Below are 26,432 nucleotides of genomic sequence, written 5' to 3' on the forward strand. Positions count from 1 at the left end.
CAGAGGCTAATATTTTAACTGCTGGACTATGCACAAGAATATGGCTACTAATTCGGATTCCTTGTTGCAGCTGATAAACAGGGAAATAGAAAAGATAAATGACTGCCGATACAAAGTGTCTTCTGCTATTAAACTGTTCTCTCAGATGCCTGGATATTTTCTCACTCCCTGAATTAAGAGAATTACAGAATCATTCCGGTGGGAAGGGACCTTCAGAGGGCTCCAGCCTAATCCCTGGCTCCAATCAGAGTCAACAGTGAATACAGACAAGGTTGTTGCTCAAGAGATCCATCTAGTCAGATCTTGAAAATGTCCGTGGATGGAGATCTGCCCCCCAGAAAAGCTTTGGTTTTGCTAACAGCATCCCTGTATGCCTGGGAAGCTTGTCCTTGCTTCTACCTCTTACATACATCCTTTGGCACGGGAGCTCAAGTCATGAGTTCCCTCCTTCACCAAGCCGGTTCTCCTGACACATCTACTTGTTTTCCTGAATGTCTGGATGGATCTTTCTTGTGCTTGGAGGAGACTGTCCTTACAGTCCTGCTATCTCTCTTCAGTACTTCCACTCTTCTGAGCTGCCTCCCAGATCCCACCTACCAGTTACCCAAATAAGTAGAAATGTGCTCTCCTGAAGCCCAGGACCAGAAGGCTACTTCCTTTCCTCACTCCCCTCAGGATCTCAGTCACCACTATTTCAGAGCTACTACAGCCAATGCTACCATCAATTATCACATCCCTACAGGTTCTTCCTTGTTTGTGAACAGCAAGTTTGTGAACAACATCCAAGAGATGCCAAATATCTCCCTCTTTTGCCCACCTGTCTTGCCTAAAGGACCTGCAATCATCCACGGAAGAATGCCAGCCACACAGGTTATTCCACCACAACTCAGTTATTCCAGTGATAATTCCAAGATTATTTTCCGTAGCTCACTCCCCATCATAGCCCTCTATTCCACAACTTACATGGAAAAAAGAAAGTTTACTTAGCTGATTTTAAATGGGCTAACATGTGTGAAACTTAATTAGTCTGCTAAGAACCCAGCATGCAACCTCCTCAGAACTCTGAATTTGTAGTAATAGTATGTTCAAGTGTAAGAAATGGAAACATCTGCTTTTCCTACACAAAACTTTTAACTTTTGAAGTCCTAAAATTAATTCCACCTGGTGTGGGCTTTTTCTCTCCTGCCTCCGTCTACAGAAGTTGCACATGATTTTGGACATGAAGAAGTTTTTAGACACAAGAGGTAAAACATAAAACATTAACAGATTGAGCAAGTAATTATTTTAATGACTTTTTTACCTCCTGTTTTTCTTAGCATTTCCATTCAATTCTCATTCAGTGATCTTTAAGAGATCTCACACAGCACACTACAACTCAAACAGCAGAAATTAACTGCTGCTTTTAAAATTAGAATGTGTTGTGAAATTACCCATTTCTGTAAGCTCTTCATTTAGCTCCTGAAGCCAGAAGATGTCCATGTCATCCAAGTCATAGCGACACACAGATTCTGCCAGTTCCAAAATGTTGATGTAACCTGGTTCTGTGGGCTCTTGGCTGGAACAGTGGATGTATTTCCTGGGTCGTGTATACAGTACTTCTTTCACTTTTTCTGCTACAACCCTAGAGTGAAAGTAAAAAAAGAGAGTTACAGGTTTTTTTAAGACCCATCCTTGAAAGACACGAAATATTTGCTGTAAGTGCGAAGAAACCTAGTGTTTCACAGATTTTAAACTAGCCGGTAAGTGTAGCCAGGCTAGGGAGACAGGATTCTGTAAATGTCATTTCTTCACACAAAATGTGCTAAGGTTTGCTACGTATACAGAATCCTTTTTAAAATGTAAGCCTGTGCATATGATTTTCAATTTAACAAATGCTACTAGTGCAATGATGCAAGTGTTTTTGAAACCCACAGAAAGTATTATGCACAAAAACCCCTACAAACTTTGTTCTATACTCTTCTTAAATGACAGAAGGAAATCTTGCCTTGAAAATTGATTTCTTGATTTCTTGAAAATACCAGCTTTTTCATGAAGGCTTAATTTATTCTACTGGGGGCTGGGGGGGAGAAATGCTTGCTGTTCATTTGGGATGAACAGTCTACCCTTATTTTGTAAATGACACTTTATCCACATTACAAATGTATTAGTCTTGTTATGTAAGAACCATTCTGATACCAAGCAAAAATGTAAAGGGGAAAAAACAGCTAAAAATCATCCAGGAAGCAAAGGGAGAAAAATATTGGTGGTTTCAAACTTTCAATTATTTTAAGAGATAAAACTCAGCGTTTGATTAGTAAACTAGTCTATGGGAATGGAAAGACTGACCTTAGCTAGATAAAGTCAATCTTTCTCTGAATTCAATGCAAGAGGCCCTGCATGTGAAAAGAAGCCAGAGAGAGACTGAATGGAACGGTGCCATGAGTAAGCAGCTCTGCATGCTTTCTGGAGCTAACCCGCCACAGGACAAGGAGAAAAGAAAAGCTGTGGGAAATAAGGCAAGAGGAGTAAAGAAGGAACAAGCAGCAGTCAAGCAGTATCCCACATAATTCTTACTGGACAATGTGAGTTGTCAATGTTAGCACAAACAATGTTCTTCTGCCATTCCTCCTCCCAGCTCACCTCGCTCATTTTTTCCTCTCATTCCCTTGTGAGCTTTTCTTTTCTCTGGTCCAGCTAAATCTATAGCAATTTTTTCCTCTAATGTAATACTGCTGGTATGAGATGCAATATATTTATTTTTAATAACTTGGTACTGACAATAGCCCCAGTGGAAATTAAATTATGCTGGCATCAGTGCTTTCACTGGACAATTCATTTATCTTCGTCTCGAAGACCACACTGGCAATAACATTTCTATGTTGAAACACACTCTGTTTCCACCAGGAACGGTTTGCAGGACTACCGTATTATGTTTTCCTAGTCTAAGCACAGTGTGAGAGAATAAAAGGTTATTTATCCATCTCCCAAAACTGAGATCACTGAACTTCTATAATGTTAAACAGCTATTTCTGTCGAGAGAAGGCAGAAAGGGTTAAAGCTTTGGCAACAATAACCAAAATTAAATTATATGAACAAGTGAGTAACTTTATCAGGTATCAGTAACTACTGTGTGGCTACTGCTCTATATCATCATGCTTTATAGGGAAATCTTTCAAGTAACATGTATAAGATTTGGGTTTATTTTTAATTTATTAAACTCACCATACTCAAATGAGGAAACTGTTTTTAATCCATAGCACCGCGTGACTCAGGAAAAAAGATCCCCTTTTTAAAACTCACAATGTAGATACTGTAACAGTGTACAGACAGAACCAGATCTGGACTGAAGTGCCACAGAAATGTTTTCCGAATTGGTACTTGTTTGGTTTAAGAACATGCCTGAAGGCTGCTGCATTGGAGATCTAAATATAATAACACAGAAAAGCTGACTACATTTAGACAACCTATTTTTGAGAGAACATCTTCTCTAAGTTGACGTTTTGTGCATGTGATCTGCATCTGATCGCCATTACCTGAGAGAAGGCTGTGGAATAGTTTCTGGACTGGCTGGAACTTGAACCCCTTTCTCCCATTCTTGTTTCCACGTGTCCGCAAAGATATAGTATTCATCAGGATTGACATGGTGAGAATCTGGTAGTTTCATGGCACTAATGAGATCCTTGCGGAACACCTGCAAGAAACACCAGGGAAAAGAGTGGCTTGAGAAAGACTGCTGTGCTAAAGGAAGCAGTAGGTACTTTTTCTTAATCTACACGGAGACAATGCATATACCTTGATAATTTTTTTTCAAGTCAATTTGGAATTACCTAGATTATTAACTCTCAGTGTATCAGGTGCAGTATGACAAGAAGTTTACACTAACTGAAAACTATGCTGCTGCCCAAAGGCTAATCATAAGGAAGAAGGCTATTACAGGTGACCAGGGAGAGGAGAAAGGAGGCCTGCATCTCATTTAAGACTCCTCACCATATCAAACAGCTTATTTTACTTGCCAGTCTGTAGGCTTTACCCCATCTAAATACAAGTATCATATCCTTTTCTTTCACTCAGTTTAGCTACTTTAAATTGTCATATTCATCATGGGCTACAAACAGTTGCCATGGTGAAATTGATGTATAGGCACTCGTTCATTTATTAAAACCACTTGAAGTTTTACTGGTCAGGATCTCCGGAATCAAAGCTGAACAGCTGCCTTTGCTGTAACACGAGACCCACATTGCTCTGCGCCTGAACCCCAGCGATGCGGGCACAGCAACACAATCCAGCCTCAGCATCCTTTAGCAAACCCATACGATGAAATGCGCCATGGTGAAACAAAGCAAACCCATCAGTGACAAACCTCCAGCAATAACATTCAACTCTTGGCTCAAGAGGATTAAGTTTTTACAAGCATGCAAACATGATTATCAGTCACCTCAAAGCTTACTTAATGGCAATGTCTGTCAAATACAGGTGCATACAATTTAAGTAAAGGGCATATGCACCCTTTGTGGGTTTTTTCTCCACTGCTACACTGCACCAGTTCAACATTCACAAAAGCAAAACAGTGACTGTGGCTTGGTGTTAGGGAAACATCACAACTAATTAACTGTATTATCATAACGAGAAATCAAATCCTCAAAGGGCAATAAAATGACACGGAAAATATCCCTGCAATAAGCTGTGGCAGGCTGAACTCTCTTCTTACTAATTCAGTTTTATAGCCAAAAGAGTAATAAAATATCTCAGAGCCAAATATCTTCGTGTACCCTTTTCAATTTGACAGCACCAGACCGGTTATGCCTACTGCAAAAATTCTCAGCTGTTCTTGGAAATCATCAAGTAAACATTATTGAAAAAGGCTCTATGCTAAAAAACAAGTATTGAAATAGGGTGCTGGTGACCTGGAACATCGGTGTTACTTCATTACGTCCTACAACCACATCTCACGTGGGCTGCCAGGACAGCAAGCTGACCGAGGGAACTCAGAACCACAGACTCAAGGTTCTCTTATTTGCTACTGATGTGTTATCTGCTTTGGTTCAGACCAGACTGTTCACTGTTGTCTTCTATGTAAAACTCCTCAGGTACCTAACAGGCCTGTATTAAAATCTGAATGACAAGGGTGAAAGCATTAAGACTGCAAGCATCCATTTTTTTCCAAGCAGTATGTGTACACACCAAAAATAAAATGTGAAATGATTTATGCCACTTAAAAGGCATTTTCATTTTCTGTGTTACAGGTACAGAACCAGAACTATGAGAAACACTAACATGGCACAATTCCAAAGAAACCCAGAAGGAAAAAATAATCCAATAAATGAGAAGTGCAATGACTGGTTTAATTATCAGAAAAGATATTCCTCAAACCTTATCCGAGGGAAGTACTTTACAAACTACCTTTTAAGCCACTGACAGAATATAGGAGTGCTTCATATCAAGCCCACTATTTTTTAAACACTAGATGAAAAACGCTATTAAAGGCATCAGTATTCTAACTACATTGCTTAGCAGCAAATTCATCTTCTGATCATCCATTATGTATGTGAACTGTGTCATCTCTATTTTTAGAGCACAAATCCCCTGGAGCATGGACTTTGTTGGGTTTTTTGACTGTTGTACAGTACTGACCACACCATCAGCACACCGCATGATTGAGTTCTCTGCTTCAGATTTCTAAAATTTACAATACAGGTACCACTGAAGGTCAACGATTTAACCAATATCAACATAACTGTTGAAACCTTAAGGAACCCCAAAACTCAACCAAGACTTCCTAAGAATTGCCTATTCATACTTGTGATAACAGTGCAATTGCGTATTTCCTGCAGACGCTTGGAATCATTACAATCTCTAGCTCTCATCATTCTTCATTTCTTCACGTGTGGCCAAGTGGGGTCTTCCAACAGCAAAATACTCTCAGAGGACAACGTATGAGAACACGCGCCTTGATCACACTCTGTATTTCCTTTGTTGTGGAAATAGACCGGAACACCCAGGGGACCCAAAGAGAGTTTTCTGACAAATCAAGTAAATTTTACTTCAGCAGTCAGCCTCAAGGCTATGAACTAAGCCAACTCAATGAAGAGCAGACACATGCCTTCAGGATTTAGATAGCCAGCTTTTCCTCATGGTTGTTTCTTTTTGGACACTTACTTGAAAAACAATGCAGCTCCTTTACTAACTGTATCCGTAAAGCAACAGCTAGTTCACTCCACAGGACGTACTCTCCTGTTGGCAAGGATCACCTTCACTTCCACAGTTAGCCCATGAAGCGCAGTGGTCATCTTTCAGTCACCCAAAAGCAGTTCTATTTCTTACCATACATAAAACACAACCCTTCAACTTAATTTTAGTACCATCTGTAATGTCATAAATATTGAGAATTCCTGAAAAATAAGCACGCCAGGTCTAGGCTAACAAGGCATTCCCATCTGGACACATCACTCCTCATGAGTAGACTCAGCTCGTGCTGCATGTCTTTACCATGATAGAGAAGGGCCTTGCAGAGCTGAGCTACAGTCAACTGACCGCAGCTAGCAGAGCCAGGTCCATACACACAGAAATGGGAAACTCCCCACCACTGTAAGCATGTGCAGAAGTTACTGTGTGACAACAGGATTTTTAAAAAAGTATTTTTAGCAATTGAAAGCATGAAAGAAGAGATGAGTCTTAGCCCTGCTTACCATGCAAGACTGCTTGGTCTGAACTTGCCATTTCATTTTGCTGCCAGGAATTTTTAGTTTCAGCTGAAAATGGTGCAGCACTTTGAGTGAATGACGTCAATGAAAAATGTGTTTGCTTATGTCATAATAATAACCATAATAATCTTAAGCATCTTGTTGGGAAACTCTAATAATTATTTCATGCTTTAGAGCTGGGGCTTAAATCTAGAAGAGGAGACCTTGTTCTTTGGTCAAGATTAGCTATTTGTTCTGCAGTAAAAGTCTGCCTGGATTTGCTGAGGCAATGAGAACTTCCTAGTCACATCTGCAGAGACGCACTGCTGTCTCTAAAGCCTTTAAAAGCTAAATTCTACAAAAATTCTCCAGAAATAAAGATGCTCTGCTTCCCCACGGCACTAACACACCGAGCAATAATGATATCATGAAGCTGTGGAAGGAAAGATATGGTTCATATGTTTTATTTGTTTTTTCAGACTTCTGAGTCCTATTTGGAAATTATGTTAGAAGAGTATGCCCAAGGAAAATTAACGTCTTAGAATCTGTTTATAAATGCTTCACCAAAAGCTGTCTATGACTTTAACCTGAACTCCTTCTGGAAGCACTCTATGAAAATTTGATATATAATCTTCCTCATAGGACTCTCCTGGACCTTCTCTGTGAATAAATCAAGCCTGTGAACCAAAGAACACTGTTTTGTGTGAAGTATCCTCATCCACTAAAGATAACAGGGAGGATACAAGTAATGCTATAGAGAATCACAGTAAAATATTAGCAACAGAGAGTGGGTCTTGGCAATACAACAGCCTTCTACAAACCCCACCTTTGCTGAACAATTCAAACATCAGATCTGTACAGACTGTCAGGCACCTTTTGCTCATGACCTTTGCAAACCTAAAACCACATTTAAAAAAAATAAAAAAAAAAAAAGTCAAATACATTTTCTAATACCCCTCTGCAAGCTACTACCGAAGCTGACTGATGCCATTGCTCATTCACCTTGTCTTGCTCAAATGCACGTGTGAGGGAAAACAAATGGATTGTGTCATCTCTTAAAAACTGAAAGAAAAACGCTAGTTCTTCTTGTGACACTCTCTGAGCTTTCGGGTACTTTGACCATCTGCCTACAAACCCCCAACAAGGGTAAGCCACTTGTCATAGGAGCCTAGGCCATGACTGGGAACTACACTTCAAACGTTTAAGCAGATTATGGGTTAACTGCTCTGTTGTTACAGTCAAAGCGGGATTTCTGCTGAATTGCATCTAATTGCTTCAGTCCTAAGACTTCCCCTGCACCCGGCAGAGCCAGCAGCAAGTCAGCAACTCACATTTACCCTCCTCATGCCCACCACTTAGGGAGTCAGAAGACCCAGAAACAGAGCCACGATTTTTAAAAGGCAGGAGGGAACTACTATGTCCTGTCCTGTCCCCTCGAAGAATACAGTCTCAGAAATCTTTTACAGAAAACAGTGTGGAACGAGAGCCAATATCCTCTCTAACCAGAGAAAGCTGAAACAGCTAGTATTTTTGGTCTCCTTCACAACCCATCTCAAAGGCAAACTTTGAAATTCCAGGTGCCAAACACTCAAACTAAAGTCTAAAGTAAATTACACAACAGTTTTTCATCATATTTGGGGTCAAATCATCTTTTTTTATTCAGCTTTACAAGGATCTGGTAACCTTTTTCTTCCCATAAGCACCCATAAGCATTAAAGCTTACTATTGTAGCTCTCAAGTAGAACATCCTCAGCAAAATTTAAACACACTTATAAAGCAGCAGTTTACACCTAAAATCACCTTGTAAATAATAAAACAAAAGCCAAATTGTAGTATGAGCTATTATAAGTGTAATATTGCCACATAGTATCTGAGCATAGATAGTTTAAGTTTAATCTTTGTATAGATGTTTCGCAGTATGTGCAAAAGACTGACCAATTACAGAGGATGAAGCTCTAAGGACAAAATTTGGTGGGCTCATCCTGGAGAGGTAGAATTTTTCTCACTAATACATTGCAATCTGGGCATGAAGTTTCTGAATTAAGGCATCTTATTATACAGGAGTCTGAAGACTCCAGACAGAGTGGGTTTTTTGTTTGGTTGGGGTTTTTTTGGTAGCAAACTAAATAAAAGGCAACATAATTATTTTAAAATGGAAATGAAGCCACAGTTCCAGGCATGGATGCTGACTGGAATGAAAAAACCTAAGATGTTAAAAAAGCTGGGACAGAAAGGAATTAAGTGTAGCATTAAATTTGTAGTTCTCAAACGTCCATACAATTTAGACATGCACTGCTGTAAATCCTAATGTTTGAACCCCTACTCCCTAAAACTATTTTTATGGATTATCCAGGACTCAAGCAAATAAAATATTGTACTTTTCTTTTAAGTAGCCATGAATCTTCCTGGTCTTGTTTACAAGCATGTGTAGGAAAAGCCAGGAAATCAGATACTAAATCAACCCTACCTAACATCATGTCTCTGACAGTATCTCATGAGCCAGAAGAATGTGCAAGAACACGTCAACTTTCCTTCTGGTTGCTAATCAGACATAAGCTTTGGATTTTGGGATTAATCCTAACAATCAATTTTAAAAATGGTATTAATTTATACAGATATTTAGAAAAATCTGTACTCGTTATCATCTGTCCAATTCCTTTTTTAATTTTGTTTAATTCTCAGTCTCAACAACTTCCTGTAGCAGATGAGCGTCACAGTCTACTTACACGATGCATGGAAAGGATATTGTTTTAATTGCTGCAGATCTCCTAACTTTTGGCCTCATTCAGCAACCCCCTCACCTTTCCTCCCCAATTCTTCCATCACAAGGACAGGCAGGACTGAAGCTCTAGCTCTGCTGTTTCCAGACCATTCATACCTTACTGTTACACCTGCTCATTCGCTTCCAAAGGTAAAATAGCTCAGCCTTTTCACAAGCAAGCTTTTCCATGCCCTTATGCATTCATGTCACCTCTTGCTACAGAGTTCAAATAGCCTGAGATGGTATCTCAAAGCAAAAAAAGATCATGAAAATAGCCAATGAGGTTGCACTTCTGACCTACATAAAAGTACTGTATTTTTTTTTTAATCAGCTAACCCAAGCAGACTAAAAAGCAGCTCATTGAAACGCATAAGGCACGATCACCAGAGGTCTTGAGAAGCCTGTACAGATGTCTAAGTTAATTCAGAATTTTCTAAGGTAAGCACGCGCATAAAGGTAACAGTCTCCTATTCTACTATGCAAAGCAAAATGATTTAACCACGTTGCCCATTCATTCACAGAACAAAACTGACCACTTTCAAACTGCGAAAAGAATCTATTTTCTGCCAGGAGTCAAGTCTTAACAGGGTGCTCCTCAGGATCAAGACCTATGTGGCAGTTAAATGCCACTAAAAAAAGTTTCACATACCCAAGTAATGAAAGCAGACCATTTACTTGTGGAAGACAAGCTACATTACACATTATAACACAGCTGTCACTATCAGCAATGAGGGATTAAAAACTACTATTGCTGTGAGATTCAAAACCCTATTTGCAAAGAGAGGTAAAATACTGCCATCTTATAAGGGAGTATTAAAAAAAAAGCACAATGCTAACTTAACTGCTTTACAGTTTCGAGAGAGAGGACTGAAAAAAATATATGTAAGCTTGAGTGTCATAAAGTTCTCTTAGGTTCTCTTGTGACCCCACTAGCCTAAGGGAAAAGAAACGGTCAGTCATTCAGGATGGTCCAGCTAATAGGTTTTCCCTGCAAAAATGATTCCAACTACTCTGCCATCATTTTCTGCTGCAGCTTCCACAGAGACAGGACAGGAAACTGCAAAGTACAGGCTTCATGCTGTGCCAGACATCCAAATGCCTCCTACCCTGCTACTCCCACACAGGGAGTGCTTAGGCCTGCAAGCCCCTCCTGCCTAGCTTTAAATCTGTGAAGGGCAACACCACGAATGGCATGTGGCCAATATCATCATAAAGGTCTGAGAAACTGTTATGACTTATACTACTGGTGTGCCTGTAACCTTAACAGAATTTATTTATTCAAAGTAAATGCTAAAGCTAATTGGATAGCAGGATTTTTAAGCCACCATTTCAGTAGTTTGTGAGAGATTGTAATCCAGAAGGGGAACACCAAGAAAGAGACACAGTCTTGCTTTTGAAATTATGCAGACAAACACCATGGTCTGAAGAAGCATCATTACAGGCTTGCCTTGTTCTCACCTTCTTCTCCAAGGAGGAGAATGGGGTAAGCGGACCCCAGATCCAACCCAGTAACACCCCTTCTGCATTGATGTAAAACCCTGGGCTAAGTCAGGCTCTGGGAAGGGGCTTTGACATTTGCACTCTAGCACTGCACCCCTTTGCCCTGGGGTAACACCAGACAACCTCGCTCCACTGAGGCCATCCCTGCACCCACCTCGATTCTGAAGCACCTGGGAGGCAATTCAAGGCAAAGCAGTCCTCAACTGCAACCACTTGTCATTTTTTATAGGCAACCACAGAGGACCATGGCACATACAGACAACTCCTGTGAAGCAACTGACAGATACACTAACTTGCTTGTTGGTCACAGTACCAAACCGGAGCTTTTATTTGGAGAGAGAACCCAGGTACTTGGGTTGGGCTGGAGATGGTTGAGGAAGTGGAAAAAAGCCCATGCATTCACATGCAATTTAATTGAGAAAGCCAGGCTTACTGGCATGAAACAAAAATTAATGTATGAAGACCACGAGCAAAAATATTCCCAAACAGCTATTTATAGCTTTGACCTTTTAGATTTTCTGCATCACTAACTCAAGAAACAGCCTGCTGCCTGGCAAGCAGAGGTGAATGAAAGGAGAGCAATGCCAACTTGTTAAAGAGAGCCCTTGCTAAAGGCATGCTGTCAGCCTGATATTTTAAATTTCTATCTAATAGATATTAGACAACTACTACTACAAAAAAACTTGTAGAATTACAACATGATTTTTTGGAAGGGTGTGTGGGGGGGTCTCTTTTCAGTCTTTGCTTTACACCCTTGTCTCCACTTGGTGCATAAATAATCAATTTCAATGCTCTGCTGACAACAGCATTTCATGTAATACACTCTCCAGCATATGCTTTACAAGGGGTTGGAAGGAGTGCTTGCTTCTAGCAGAAGGAAAGGAAAAACTGGAAGGATAGCCAAAAGTCTTACATACAAGTGGTACAGATTATTACTGTCACCTTCCCCTCTATTCCCTTTCCCAGAGGACTTTATTTTTTTTCTCAGGGTTCTTTTAAATATTGCACTTGGGACACTCCTCCAGAAGAGGACATATTCTAAGGTTTGAGATTGACTGATTTCTCCCCCTCCACCTTTTTTTCTTTTTTCTCCTGTGGGGAGATCTTAAATGAAAGATGACAAAAAGATGCCAGTATTACTGGAAGGATGATGTTACGAAATACACTTTTTAATTCCAAGTGTATATTCCAGATTTCCAAAAGTTTCATATTTTCAGGCATCAAAGGGCTCAAGATTTTGTCTTCGAACAGGTAGAAAGCAGCAAAGAAGATCTCAAGAGGAGGAACTGAAAACACTGCTGATTTTAATTCCTAGAAGTTATATAAACAGACACTTGTAAGCTATATACATGGACCACATCTTCATAATTATTGTTTATACATACACCCATAAAGACAGCATGGAGCAAAGGCAAAGAAAACAGTAATAGGACAATCCCTAAGAGGAAGAGATACAAGAAGAAAGTGGATGACTGGGCAGAAAGAAGGGATTGATAAAGGACTAGCACTGAGGTGTATTTGAAACAGCAACAAGTCTGGCAGCGTATCTGTTTCAGTTCCCATTTGCCCAGCTCGGCTAGTAACAAAGCCACTTGCCTAGGCAAACAGGAGCAACAATTACAAGACCTCAGTAGCCATGAGCTGTTTTAAGATTAAAATTCTTACAGAACCATAATCCTCAGAACGACATTTTAAAGGTAAAAAGCATAGTAGGCTTTTCTTAACCTTCTTGGTGGCTGTAAATAAAACACTATGTAGCTAGTCCTGGCCAATTTTGCTTTTATTGAAACATTCATGCAAGAGTCTCTTTTAGAAATGAATCAGTGAGTTTTCTTCAATAAACTTGTGATAAAAATTAAGCTTCCAAAGAAAGGACATGTTCTGTAACATTTACCTTGTTCCTACCAAACCAAACTCATCTAGTTAGCAGCATTTAGAAAAGAAGCATGAAGTATGTTTCCTAAATAGCTTTTGCTGTATAAGCACAATCTATATAGTTTATGCAACCTCTCACAGTAGTATCTAAGCAGGTAAAAAAGCTGCTGGTATAGTGAACAAAATTACTTCTGGGACATAACCCTCAGCTTTAAATTCTAGAGAAGCAAAGTGGGTTTTGTCAGTCTTTTTTTCAGTAACCTCAGGCATCAACAGTCATACTAGCACGTTGAAGGACTCATTCAGAGGGAATGCGATAGCAAGTAAGGGGAATTAGCTACAAGAAACATTTCTCCCATTTGCAGTTATTACCTGACTTTAGCTCTTAAGAAAGCAAAGCATCAAATCTGAAGGTGGCAGCCAACAAATCCTCCCCAAAAAGGGCTACCAGTGGAATGGCTGATAGGATGGATTCAAGCACTGGATTGTGCACAAATGCCAGTTTATTCAACTGGTGAATACAGATCCAGTGACAGTGGTGATAGGTGTAGAGGTCCTAACAGGTGGGGACGGCAGAGTAGAAAAGCTTTACTGAAGGTAAAGAGCCAAGAGTGAGAAAGTGGCAGATGAGTAAACACTGTTCATACATATCCTGTCCGCTTAAGTGTCCCACTGTTTTAAAGCAGAAAGAATGCATCCTTCCCATACACATATACATGAACCACTTCTTTCTGTGGCATGCTCTCAAATCTTAAGACCATCCCAGCTTTTTCAATTTCAAAATGAGACTAAATTTCAGGGGAAGAAAGAACTACATGTCACTGTCTGCAAATGCCGTAAGTCATTTTGGGACATCAAACACCAGAGCTCCTATAATACCCGTGCAGTGGGGAAAACACAGTTTCACGGAGAATTTGACAGGTGACAAAAGGACTCACTGGCACTAGTTCAAAGCTCGTGATTTCAAGGCTTAGAACATGAAAACTACATGACAAAAAACTACCAGTAACCAATCTTTAACCCTGGTTCTTACCTCAGCAGGTTTCTTTTGTTCATTTGCTGGTGTTTTTGACTTGCTCCTGTATTTAGAACAAGAAGAAAAGGAAGTGGAAGGACCTGTTAAAAAAAAAAAAAGAAAAAGAAAAAGAAAAAAGGACCATTATAGCTCGTTTCAATTCATTTAATTTTCCAGTAAAACACAAGGCACTCCAATCTCTTGAATTATCATAATTTTTTGACAAGACGTGGGCAAAAAACTCTTAGGCAGTCTGTAGGCTTGATTACAGCTCCTCCTGTTCCACTTGTTCTTTGCAAAACCACAGCACATGGAGTTTATGGGTACATTCTGCTCTGCCCAATACAAGCATGAGTAAACAGAAACAAGCAGGCAGACCATTTTCCTTCATTTCCTTTCTAACAAAGTGGAAGGAGGAGCAAAACCGAGGACAGAGTTTGCAAGTGCTAAAAAACCAAACAAAAAAGCAATGATACTAAAGCATGCTGATGAGAGATGCAAAAAATCATAGTGCGATGTCTAGACATTTCTGGGCAAAATATTATTTCAGTACAGGATACATTGATGACTTGCAATGAATATGACAATGAATCATCATTATGTATAGGGTTATTAGATAGGCACACGTTTATGAGAAACAAAGAAGACCCTGCCATACAGGGGGGTTTTTTGCAGATGAAATGGGAAGATGCAACCTCAGGCAGATGTGTGCCAAGGAACATTTAAAATATGACTTTACTAAATTGTATAACAGACCAAAGTGGGATAGATCAAGAACCAGTATAAGCTAACATAACAATGAACATACTGGTTATAACTCTATCTTATACGTAACTCTAACATATCAATGCTCAAATAGCTTGCCACCCATGGTAATTTTAAAGTTGAGACTCTGCACAACAAGAGACAACAGGACTCCTTTTAAAAAAAATCATTTCAAAATAGGACCCTGGACAGTAAAATTCCTCTTGAATTACAGATTTCTTTTTCCCAGCTCTGAAAGGGAAAGACATAGAAGTTTCTCTTCAAATTCTAAGTAGACTCAAAACTCCTCCCAGGTTTACAGGATCCTTCGCCTCATTTTCCTCCCGTAACAGGATTCAGAACACCAAAGACCACAGAACACAAAAAGAAATCAAGCAAGAAACATTTTTTTTTAATTATAAGAGGTGAAACGGTTTGCCCTCAAACCGCAGAAGGAAACCACAAGGGGGTGATAGACCAAAGAAAAACTAGTAGGTATTACTTACTCTCATTGTCTGAACTGTCACTGGTGCTTAGATGCCTGTGGCGTTTCATCCTGACGCATCCTAAAGAGAAAAAAAAAGTTGATGGCAACCATTCTACCAGAAAATCACCGGCTGCTGGCTGACGCCAAGCTCTTTGCACTAAAGGCAAAGCTTCTCTGAAGAGCTTTCAGGCGCAGAAGTAATCCCAGTTCAGCCACTACGTTTTACTCCTGCAAGCAACTATTAGACCACAGTATTATTTGTGAAACTGAGCACCCTCAAAACCAACACGCCTCTGCTGGGCAGAACTTGCTTTAATTTTTGCAGAAAGGAGTGCAACCCGCCAGCTGATTCCCGGCAGGGCGTGAGCCGTGCTCTGCGCTCTGCTCTCGGAGGAGACTCAATGTCCCATCTGTTCAGCCAGAGGAAGAGTTGCCATGGTGGCAGTCGCTAGCTGAGAGACGGGTGGAGGCCAGGAAATAAGGTGGATGGCACAGCAAGGCAAGGATTTAGAAATATAACTCACCTAAAAAAAAAAAAGGCATCCATGCAAAACAAAAGGCAGATTTTAAATAGGGACAATCACAGAAAATGGTGACTGATGCCATTTAATTTAAATTAGCTGATCACCGCTTAGTTCACAAGAAGTGTGGTTTTCAGAAGTTTGAGAAGTGATCAAGGGTATCACTGAGAAATACTTCTGTGGCGCTGCACCAGTTCCATTAGAAAAGGTATTGAGCTTTTTGAAATTGATTTTTGAACATGGAATGCATACAAAGAACAGGGAAGAAGAAAATTCTGCACTGCTACTTAATAAAAGAAAGATCAAAATAGTGATCAGTTATATACTCTAAACAAGTGCCAACAGAAATCCATATACATTCTTATAAGTCCTGCCATTCTATAATATTCAATGTTACATTTGTTAACTAAGAACCAATAACAGTTTACAATTAATAACAGTAAACAAAAATCACCTGTCTTTTTAATGGATTGAATGAGCAAATCTTTAGAGAAAAGAAGTAAAAAATGATTCTGCAATAGAGAACAACTTTTTCTTTTTTTTTTTTTTAATTTGTTTTTTGCAAGTAAAAAATAGGGACAAGTAGGTTACAGACAGCTGAACCTGAAATGCCTGCAGTATTAGAAGTGACAGCCTGGCCACACCTGAAACGTAAGCAGCTTCATTTCTTAAACAAAACCACATGCCATTAAAAAAAGCAACACAGCTAAATATCCCATTTGATAAACCCTCCATGTTAGTTACTGTACAATGGGTCTTGAGATTATCTAAAGACCATAGGATAAACAAGATTTCCAGATAAGAGAAGCCTGTCCAAAGGCTTTGGAGAGTTTGCAATTGAATTGTCTGCAGCACAAGTGTTTAATTTAGTGGTAATTTTCAGCAGCCTTTATATTTAAGAGAGTGAGCTTCACTGAATCTAAATGCAATGATCACTCAGAGTTTAAACCAATCCTTTTGACCTATCTGTTATAAAAAGACATTGCCCACAATCCTGGAAGTTGAAAAATGAAGTGATATGTGCAGTTTTCAAGCAGGTAGATACAGAACTTCTGAGTCAGGTATTTAACCTGGAGGGAGGACGGACGGACACAGTGGTCAACAGGATGGGACATCAAAAGGTGTTATTTGTATCATTTAAGCAAACTATAAACTCCCATTACGTAACAATTAATTTCACATTAATTCACCTTCTCACAGCTCAAGCAAGGCAGCCACGCTGTATACAAAGACCAATGTCCAACAGAAGAGCAACATCAAAAACAAAATACCCAAAACACCGCAGGACTTCACTTCCAGCTAGCAGTGTAAGGTGGCTTATGCAGGCGCCAGCCAGATGAAGAAACTTCCATGAATCTCTTAGGCAAAAGCTGTTTGACAGGTAGAAGGCACTTGGGCCAGAAGGGCTTGTCTTCATGCATGTTTTGGGGGCACCAGACTTGAAGCTAACTGCTGGATAGTGAGGCGAGGACTAGAAGATTACTTTCATCTTATCAACTCATGAAGTTTAAAGGCATACACTTTAATCAAGAGCAAATAAAATGGTATTTCCTATTTGAGAGCTTGTACTCCAGCAGCCAAACCCAGCCCCCTGGAGCATACAACCCTCCCTAAAAAGGAGCAGGTTCTGCCCGGGGCAAGAACTCTGCTGGCAGTCTTCAGTTCCAAACAGCCCTGGCTTACAGACCATCAGGAATGTTACAAGACCTTGGGAGATGACGCAAAGACACATCTAGGTGTGCCGAGCAGTATTCCTTGCTTCCGTTTCTTAGCAAGAAATGCAAGTGCTTGCTGCTTGCTTTGTTTTTATGTTCAGATGAATTTTTGAGCAGTTGTTAAAAGGTGCTGAAAGCTTATGGCAGGCGATTCTCATCTCTTACAGCCTACATAAACATGCAGCAATAAAACCTTTTCACTCTGTACTAAAGACAGCTATCTGCAGAGCACAACATGAACATTCAATTAAAGTAGGGTCAAACATAAGGTTGAGAGAGACAACGGCAGGATGGAACACCCAGGAAGCCTGGACTTCTGCCTGGGCAACTGGGAAAGCAAAGCATAGATGGCTACTTCAAAGACAGAAGTTTCCACAGAAAACGGCAAGTGTTACAAAAACTTCAGAACAGAAAGCACACTTCTGCCAACAACGCCATAGGAGAAAAAAACAAAACAAAACTAAAAAAAATTAAAAGTTGTATTTGAGAAGTGGATTTGTAGCAGCTCAGGCAAGAGATTTACACCTCCATCATAGCAGACAGAAACAGAAAAAGGAGTCACTTGGGGTAAAAGCCCCGAATAGTAGTAACACTGGATTCCTGCCCGACTTTTTGCAGCAATATTAACCACAACAACAGTGAATAAGGGCCCACAGAGCTACAACAAATCACAGGTGTGCTGCGTTCAGTAAGACAGGTTATTAAAGTGACCAACATGCTACAAGTTTGCCATATGCCCCCACATGATGCAGGAGTAACTCCCTCAGCATCATTCAACAGGACCACCTCTGCAGGGGGCTTCACGCTTCTTTTTAATAGGAGACTCCTTTGCTGTATCCTTGTGTACACTGGGACAGCCACACAGCTTCCAGAACACTTCCACCCCAAAGCGTGAGGGCTCATTAGACAGGCTTACTAATGATGTTTCTGCTCCCTAGCCATTACAGAGGGATCCCAAGGTAACACCCCTTTTGTGATAAAGTCCACGTCTCACTCCTCCACCTGCCTTTGCAGAATGCAGAAGAATCAGCAGCTGCTCAGTTCTCAGAAAGGCAGGAGATGCAAAGCCAGACCCCACAACATGGAATCCGATGTCAACATTTCCCAACTTCAGCCTATTTCCCCCCAAAGCAGTCCGGCACCCTCCAGTTTGTCCCTCAACTTCAGGCAAAGATACTGTTAGCCAGGTGATATGGTCCAGAGCAAGGCTGCAAGCAACCCTGTGCCTCAATTCCTGCTTCATCCAAGATATTTAATGTTTTATCACTTGCAAAGCACTGTGAAGAAGTTAAAATAAAATAAAATAAAATTAGATATACACACACACATATATATCCCTAAAAGGGCTAAATGTAGAAAGAAAGGGCAATCCACGCATATCAAAACCCAAACCAAACAAGCAGAACCAAAAATCCCACAGAAATGGGTACAATCTCCCATATATCCTAGCTTTGCCCCTTTTCTAACTTCACCCCTGAGAACTATGGTGACAATAAAGCCTAGAATAAAGGAGCACAATTAATTTTTTTCAACACGTGCATCAAGACTTAATGAAAAGGTGAGAAATAAATTCATGAGATTGCCAGTGCCCTTTTCCTACCTCAGAGTATCAGTTATAATGAATGGCATGGGAGAAGACCAAAAGAGAATCAAGTAAATAACATTATTTTTATACACAAAATGAAAGAGTTAGTAAATTTTTATAACAGATAAATACTTTTTTTCCACAGAATAGTTCAAAAAGAAATTCAGAAAACAGCCTCAAATAGATGCTACTTAGAAGGAAAAAAAGAGATAAGAAAAGATGAGTCATCATTAGGAGTATGATGGAAACACCATACAGTGAGCAGCTAAAACCATCAGCCTCCTTCCACTTCCTTTATCTTCATCCAGACATTTTGTGAATGTGCACACTGAACTTTTTGTTTGAATTTTGAGAACTTAGTTTTAGCAGTTTAGAAAGTTTAAACTCTGTAGCTGTTCCAACATACAAGCTAAGAAAAACAAGGAGTGTAAAGCAACTCAACACTGAAATGTTGTTGCAGAGCAAAAGAGGTAAGTGGCTCCACCCCCTCAAAAAGCCCCAAGAAAACCCTTATTTCTCTGGCATGGAGTAATGATTCTCACTGCCTTAAAAGGTAAGTAGGGGTGCTTTGGCTGTGAATTCAAAATGTGCTCAAGCCTTATGATCAAGCACAGATTACCTTAAAAGTGATCATTAAAAAGAAGAACATAACATGCCTTAATCTAAAGCTTTTTTTGCCCCCCCCCCCCTTTTTTTAAATCCACAAAAGGACTAACAGCTGATCTATCACTTGTATGAAAACGTATACAAATTCCAAAGATGCTCACCTTCATGGATCTTTTAAATGAAAATTAAAATACAGGAGTGACATTAAGAAAACACCATGTCACAAGCAAAAACATACTCAACTCTCCAGGCAATTATTGCAATGGAACATTTTCTGGCGTTGTTTTTAATATCAATTACCACAGCAGTTCCTAAACTTGAACCATATTCCACACCTGCCACATTTCTGACTTGTCAAGCCATGGCTGTGTGCATATCCCTGATCTGCTCACAACAGCTTAAGACAAGAACAGCAACTTAAAAAAGAAAAAATGGGCCTCATTCCCTGCCATCACCTAAACACTCGAATGCAGGTCAAGATGCCCTGAACCCTTTGGGTGTTCAACCAAAAACAACCCCAGGAAACGCACTCTCCTCAGCCACGGGCAGCAACACCAGGCTGCCAGCATTTCCCTGGCTTCCCAAACGTTGCTGCCCATATTGGGAATTTCACCCTGGATCAAAAACCAATGCTGGATCCAGCACATCACTGCACTTTCAAGGAAAGCCAGGAAAAAGCCACCCTGCACTCACCTGACTGAAATTAAATATGGATCCCAAGCTAAGAGTAATCAACGTATCAGCCAGCACATGCAAGAATCTGACTAAAAGGATAACACTGATATTTCCAAAAATCTAGGGAATATGTTTTGTAATTAATGATTTCTAAATTATGCTTGCTCCTTTTTGCTTATTCACAACTATCTGCACTGCTGAAGTGCACAAGAAACAACCACTAGCCTCTACCACCATTCTCTCCTCTTTCCTGAGGAAAATCAATGTTGCACTATCTTAAGGCACTTCCCATTTCTGAAAAGCTAGTTACCATGCATTACTCAAAAAGATCAGCCAAGCAGCATATGTACACAGCAGACAGTTAACAAAATTTGAGAGCCGCATTCAAAGCAAAAACCCAGTTCAAATACCTGCAGAAACAACAGCAACAAACATTCTTCCCTTTTCAGTTTGTGTCAGGGTAAACAACTAAATTTACCAAATAAACTATTAAGTTTATCCTCCTGTTCCGACACATTCCTCAGCACAGTTCATCAGTAACAGAGTTAGCAGAAAGAAGGATGAGGTATCTCACAGAGTCTGAATTCGCACAGCATATTAGGCAAGACATCAGTGACAAGCGTAGAAAATGAATCCTTAAATCCAGCCAAGATTTCTGAACAAAACAGTATTTCCAAGGAGTAGCAGTCCTTCCTTCCTGGCTTCAGTTTGTTGCAGAGAAAGGTTAAACATAGCCACACGCTACTCAGTACCTGTTAAGAAGGAAAAGGCAACCAAGAAATTCAAGGAACTGTAACGCAAATATATCCTAGACCTGCGAGATTTTATTTCTTCACATTTTAAAATAGACTGACAAAAATGGAATTGGCCACAGCACTAAGGAAACTTTCAAGTGGGACAAAAAATAACCTAGTTTCTTTATCTTATTAAAAAGAAAAACAGGATCTATGTATGAAAACCAAATGACAAGCTACATGCAAATCTCAGATTAAAATTCTGTACTTACATTTTTACAATATGGCTTGTCTACAAAAAAAAAAAAAAAAAAAAAAGGCAGAGGCAGTAGGTAGAAACTTCCAAGTCTCCAAAATGTGGTTTATGTAACTGTTAAATTTAGATTAGGAAGCAAATTATCTTGAAAGGTCTCCAGGAAATGTAGTACAGTAAAACCATTTAAATAGGTCAAATTTCATAGTCAACTGCCAGGGAAATTACGAAATATGAGTAGAGTTAATACAACCTTTCAAACAACCAGAGGAAGAGAGATTACTCGTGTTTGGGTATTTTATTATTATTTTTTAATATCCTATCCAATCTCACAAAAAGGCTATATAAACTGGAAAAAACACCCACTCGGAACTTGGGTTAGCAGTATTTGCTGCACTGAAAAGGCTTGAAAGGTTAAACAACCGACAGAAAAGGAAGTTCAGCAAAAAAAAGTAACATTGTTCTGGGTTTCTTAAGTAGAGTAGGGGTATATTACTAATTTTTTAAAATTTTCTGGTTAGAGTGAAATAAAGAAACAGAGCAACCACATCTATCCTACCCTCCCCTCCCCTCACCCCCAAAATAAAATCTTCTTGAATTATTCTCTGAAGACTGTACTGGGCCTACCACAAAATGAAACTTTTCTTGCTACTATTTCATGCTAAGTCTTGGTTAACATAACAATCTGTAAGTCAACAAAGGAGGAATGCGCCAGTTTTTAGAAGTGGCACTACCAGTGACAGCCGATTCTTTTGTCACTAGGTAAATAAATAATTTTAGTAGGCAAGGAACTGCATGTTACAGTAATCTGGCTAATAACACGGGTCTGTATGAAGTGCAATAACAACTGGACATAGTCTTGAGCTCTGTTTTCCTTATATGTTACCTTTTTATATAAGGCAATTTAGCAGCTGCCACAAGGATACCATAGGTTGAAAAATGAGGTGGGGGTTAAGTCCAAAATACCATCTTCCAGCATGACTTATCCCCTGAAATAGTTAACTTCTAGACTGAACTCAGCTGATAGATCATAAAACTAGGATGAAGAAACCCCAAATATAATCCCCTCCCACATTCATTTGTGGATTATGGGCCAAAAGGGAACCCTGACATCATTCTGTGTGCCCTTCTACGGTGATGATTCATCATTCGGTCTAGTGCAAAGCACCTACTGCCCATCATTTTGCTTTGTCAGTATGGAAAGAGGGTAAGTGATGCTACTTCACATTTACAACATGCTTTGACAATACAATAAAATACAGCATACCCCAAGTCCAACTACCTTTCCTACCTTGAAAACAGAAGTGCAGCTTTCAATGTCCAGTGCCGCATCCGTGCGCCAACCCACCGCGAGGGCAGGGGGGACAGATTTCCACCAGAGGCCTTCAGCTAATATACCACACGCCAAGCGGCTTGTTAAAAATCAGAAATCATTCTCAGAAGAGCAAGTCACCCGCAACACGCAGTGCCACCGTTACCTCAACAGAAACTCTCCAAGAGGCTAGAAAGAAATTAAATTGTGCTCTCTTCCCCGTGCTTCCTCGACACCCGGCGGTGACCGAGCAGCCTTATTTTCGTCTTTGAAGCAAGCTGCACGTGTCGGCCTGCGCGCAGAGCAGCCAGGTGGGCCAGGCTGACATGGAAATATTTCTGCCCATTAAACACTGCAGCTTTAGCATTAGCATCCTGAAGACGACACGGATCTGGGCAGAATCCATTTTAAAAAAAATAAACAACATCAGACTGTCATTAATTCAAGCAAGTACACCAATGCGTACGTGGTTCTGCTCCTCTCTATTTCGGTCCTCATAATTACTTTCCGCTCCTGAACACAACGCTGTTTTTACACCAGCTGTTTATTAACAGAGCTATTGTTTTCCTAAAACAGCAGTAGAGATTTGGACACCAAAAAAAAAAAAAAAAAAAAAAAAAATTATTTCCTTCAAAATACCATATTGAGATTGAGCAAAAGAAGAAAAAAAAAAAAAAAGCACTTCCTCCCCTGAAACAATGCCAGGCCGGCGCTGGCTGGCATTGCCCCGCTCCGACGCCTGAGGTGTGCCTGCCCGGCCGCGGCCCGGTGAGCACTCCTCGCCCACCTCCCGGCTCCTCGCCCACCTCCCAGCATCGCTCCCAGGCGGGGGAAACGCCAGAACGAAGGCACATGGCCCTCAGGAAGGGGAACCACGGCCCTCAGCGGGGTTCCGCGCTCGCCGTCGCTGCCTGCGCGCGGCCGAGGGGACGCGACACCCCGCCGCCGGTGCTCCCTTGCCGCCCGCCCCAGCCGGGCCCACCTCGCAACCCCGGGGCGACAAAGCCCCCGGCGCAATGAAACGAGGGACGAGTGCCCAGCAGGAAAGTCACAGCGGCGTCAAACAGGCGGGCAGCCCGCGGAGCACCACCATCCCGGCTGCCACGCAGCAGGTCGATGCCGGAGGCCAAGGTGGCCGGCAGGGCGGGCAGGCCCGCAGGGCAGGGAGGAGCGCCATGTCGCCGGAAGGAAGCCATCACAGCTCTCGCTTCCTCAGGCCGGCGTCACACAAAGAAACCACCTCTTGCCAGGCTGTTGGAAGCTCCACGGCGGCTCATTGACCCCTGAAGGAAACCCCCAGGAGGCAGGGGCTAGCTTGCCTACAGCCCTCTAACTACGCACGTGCACCAAGCATCCTGGAAAAGCACCTACCCCGGCTACGCGCGCTCGGGGAGTTCGTCCGCTCCGAAGGGTGCTCAGCAGGGGAGGCGCGGTTACCCATCCCGTATTGTCTCTTTTACAGGGCTCCCTCAGAGGGAAACTCATACCTGACGTTAACACTGAGGCATCTAATAACCAAGGGCCAAAAGGAAAAAGAAAACCCCACAAGCCCACGTGTACTTACTCAACAAAGACGAAGCTAAGGACAACGTCTGCTTTGATGAAAGACTGGTGTGGACATAGTGCTACTAAAAAGGGATCAGTCCCAGGTCATCACACCCGGCGCTAAGGCGGGTGAACAAGGAGCCGGCTGCCCAGGAGCTTCCCCAGGGGGTTCGACACCCAAAGATGGCCACGTGCACTGTATCTGCAAGGAGACTGCAGTCACGGGCGTGCCAAGTGCCGGCGAGAAACAGGAGCAGCGCACACACGCTTCACCAATATGACTGAGCAGGAAAGCCTCAGAGAGCGTTTAGCTGGGCTTTCTATTTTAAGAACTGGTATGATTCACGTTACCTTGGCTCTAAGTGCTTTGCAGTCTTTACCGTATCTACTCTCACGATAAGCTCATGTTAAGCAAGCACTGAAAGCCCTGACATTTCAGAGCTGCGGCACAGAGCAGCCATACATCACACGGGGAGCCTCCGGCAAAGCAGGCAGCTGCATCCAGGTCTTCCAAGCGCGTATCCAGCAGCCTCACCACTCACTGCCCTTCCTGCCGATGCACACGTGGAGTCGAACATAAGAAAAATCCCCGTGATGCACTAAGTCACTAAGTATTGTCGTGCTGTTGTACAGGGATGAAATTGCACCATGGCGGGGGGAAGGCGTGTGTTTAAAAGAAAAAGGAAAAAAAAAAAAAAAACAAACGCCAAAACAGAAGCATCACCATTGAATTGAAAATTAGGCAATCACCAATATTACACTAGTTCAAGTGAAGCTGCCACTTTGCCCTATCTGCCTGATGCTCCCAGCTGTTGCCCACTTGTACCTGTTTCACTGCTCACCAGCTGTACGAATGCACGCTTTCATAACAAAATGCAGGTAAGGGACCAGCATCACAGGTAGGAACACAAGCAGGAAATATTATCAAAGGAAGGAAGGATCTAGAAATGTATGCACTACTTGGGATTAAGAAAAACAACTTTTCTATTAATAGCATAGGCAACAGTTCTCATATCCTGCAAGATACTCGCTTAAAATAATCAGTTAAATTTTTGGTACTTACTAATAAAATAAAGTAGGTTTCACTGTTGTTCTTTTATTTTTTTCTAAACCTCAAATAATAAATGAATCAACAACAGCAGCCTGCGTTAAATATTTTATCTGTTTTGACTCATTTATTTCTTGCTTATAATGCTTTGAAGAGGCTAATCTCTTTGCTGCGAAGTTTTGCATCACTAACAAAACCTAAAGGATTGCAAAAGGCAGAAAACCTCAAGTTGCGTCTTTATATTCTACTCAAAGGATAAGAGAAAGCAAGAACACAAATATTTTCCTAGAGGAAACATTAAGTTGATAATTTCTTTCCTTATCTGACAAGAAAAGGTTTTCATTTACAAGTTGAAAATAAACATTCTGGATGGTAAAGTTTTCAAGTCAAAAAAGGGCACCGAGAGGATCATTGGGTAAGAACAGTTAAAAGGAATGTACTGTCACAGCCAGAACTCAAAATAATATTTGGAATAGTCCAAATCATTGGTTGAATACTGACATCGTACTATATTTTCTAGCATTTCACAAAACACATTTATATGGTTGCACTATTATTTTAGTTTTCCACATCAAAACGTGAGCAAAAATTTACTAGAAGATTTATTAAAGCACGCACTTCTTTTCAGTTTAAAAAACTTTTAAAGACAACAAAATTTGTCTTAATAACTAATGGCTTTAAATTAATTTTAATGGCCTGTCAATTAATGTTATGTGCTACAGTCTGTAATATACAACACACCAAAGACATTGAGGGGTCTTTTAGTCAGACAGATTTAAAATAGATTTATAAAAACATAAATAGCATTCCAGGTTTATCTAAATCACCAAATTGAGGTGGGAGAAGACATCATGAAAGAGATACTGTGACGAACTGATGTTTGTCCATTTTTAAGTACAGAGCAGAGGCAAAAAGAAAAATCACTATTTTTTTCTGTCATAACGCAAGGTGCAGCAATGACAAAACAAACAGTAAACTTGCCCACCGGGGCTGATGCCACCCTGGAAAGGGGAACCAAAGGATGATTGTACTTGCCCAAGGTTCTAAAATGCCACATCTTGTTTGAGAAAGCAGTGAAGAGATGCGTCCTAAAGACCACACAAGGTTCAATTTCTCATCAAACAGCCAAGTTGAAGCCAAAGGACTTTTATATTTTTTGAATGAGGGGACACACTGATCACGACTGACCGTTAACACTCCTCTAAATTACTCCCTCCTCTTCCTCCCCATTGACTAAATAAACAGGATTAAAATGAGTAAGACTAGACCACCACCCTTCTACTGTTTGTAGTGAAAAGCATGTCCTACTCGAGCTGTGCTAAAGCTGAGTGAGTAAATGGACGTGGTTTTTTTTGGCACAGGACAAAAGGTGCCGCCCCACAGGGTGGATCACAAAC

General features: G+C 40.9%; 1 protein-coding gene across 1 annotated transcript in view; it reads right to left on the reverse strand.

The window, feature by feature from the left end:
* JADE3 (jade family PHD finger 3) overlaps positions 1-26,432 on the reverse strand; it is a 60,722-nt gene that overhangs the window by 17,097 nt on the left and 17,193 nt on the right. The window contains 4 exon segments of the mRNA XM_075715452.1: positions 1,431-1,621; positions 3,513-3,670; positions 13,829-13,911; positions 15,061-15,120. Of these exon segments, the coding sequence (XP_075571567.1) occupies positions 1,431-1,621; positions 3,513-3,670; positions 13,829-13,911; positions 15,061-15,120 (492 nt within the window).

Source organism: Pelecanus crispus, chromosome 1 (genome assembly GCF_030463565.1).
Source record: "Pelecanus crispus isolate bPelCri1 chromosome 1, bPelCri1.pri, whole genome shotgun sequence".
In the NCBI taxonomy this organism is placed as follows: domain Eukaryota; kingdom Metazoa; phylum Chordata; class Aves; order Pelecaniformes; family Pelecanidae; genus Pelecanus; species Pelecanus crispus.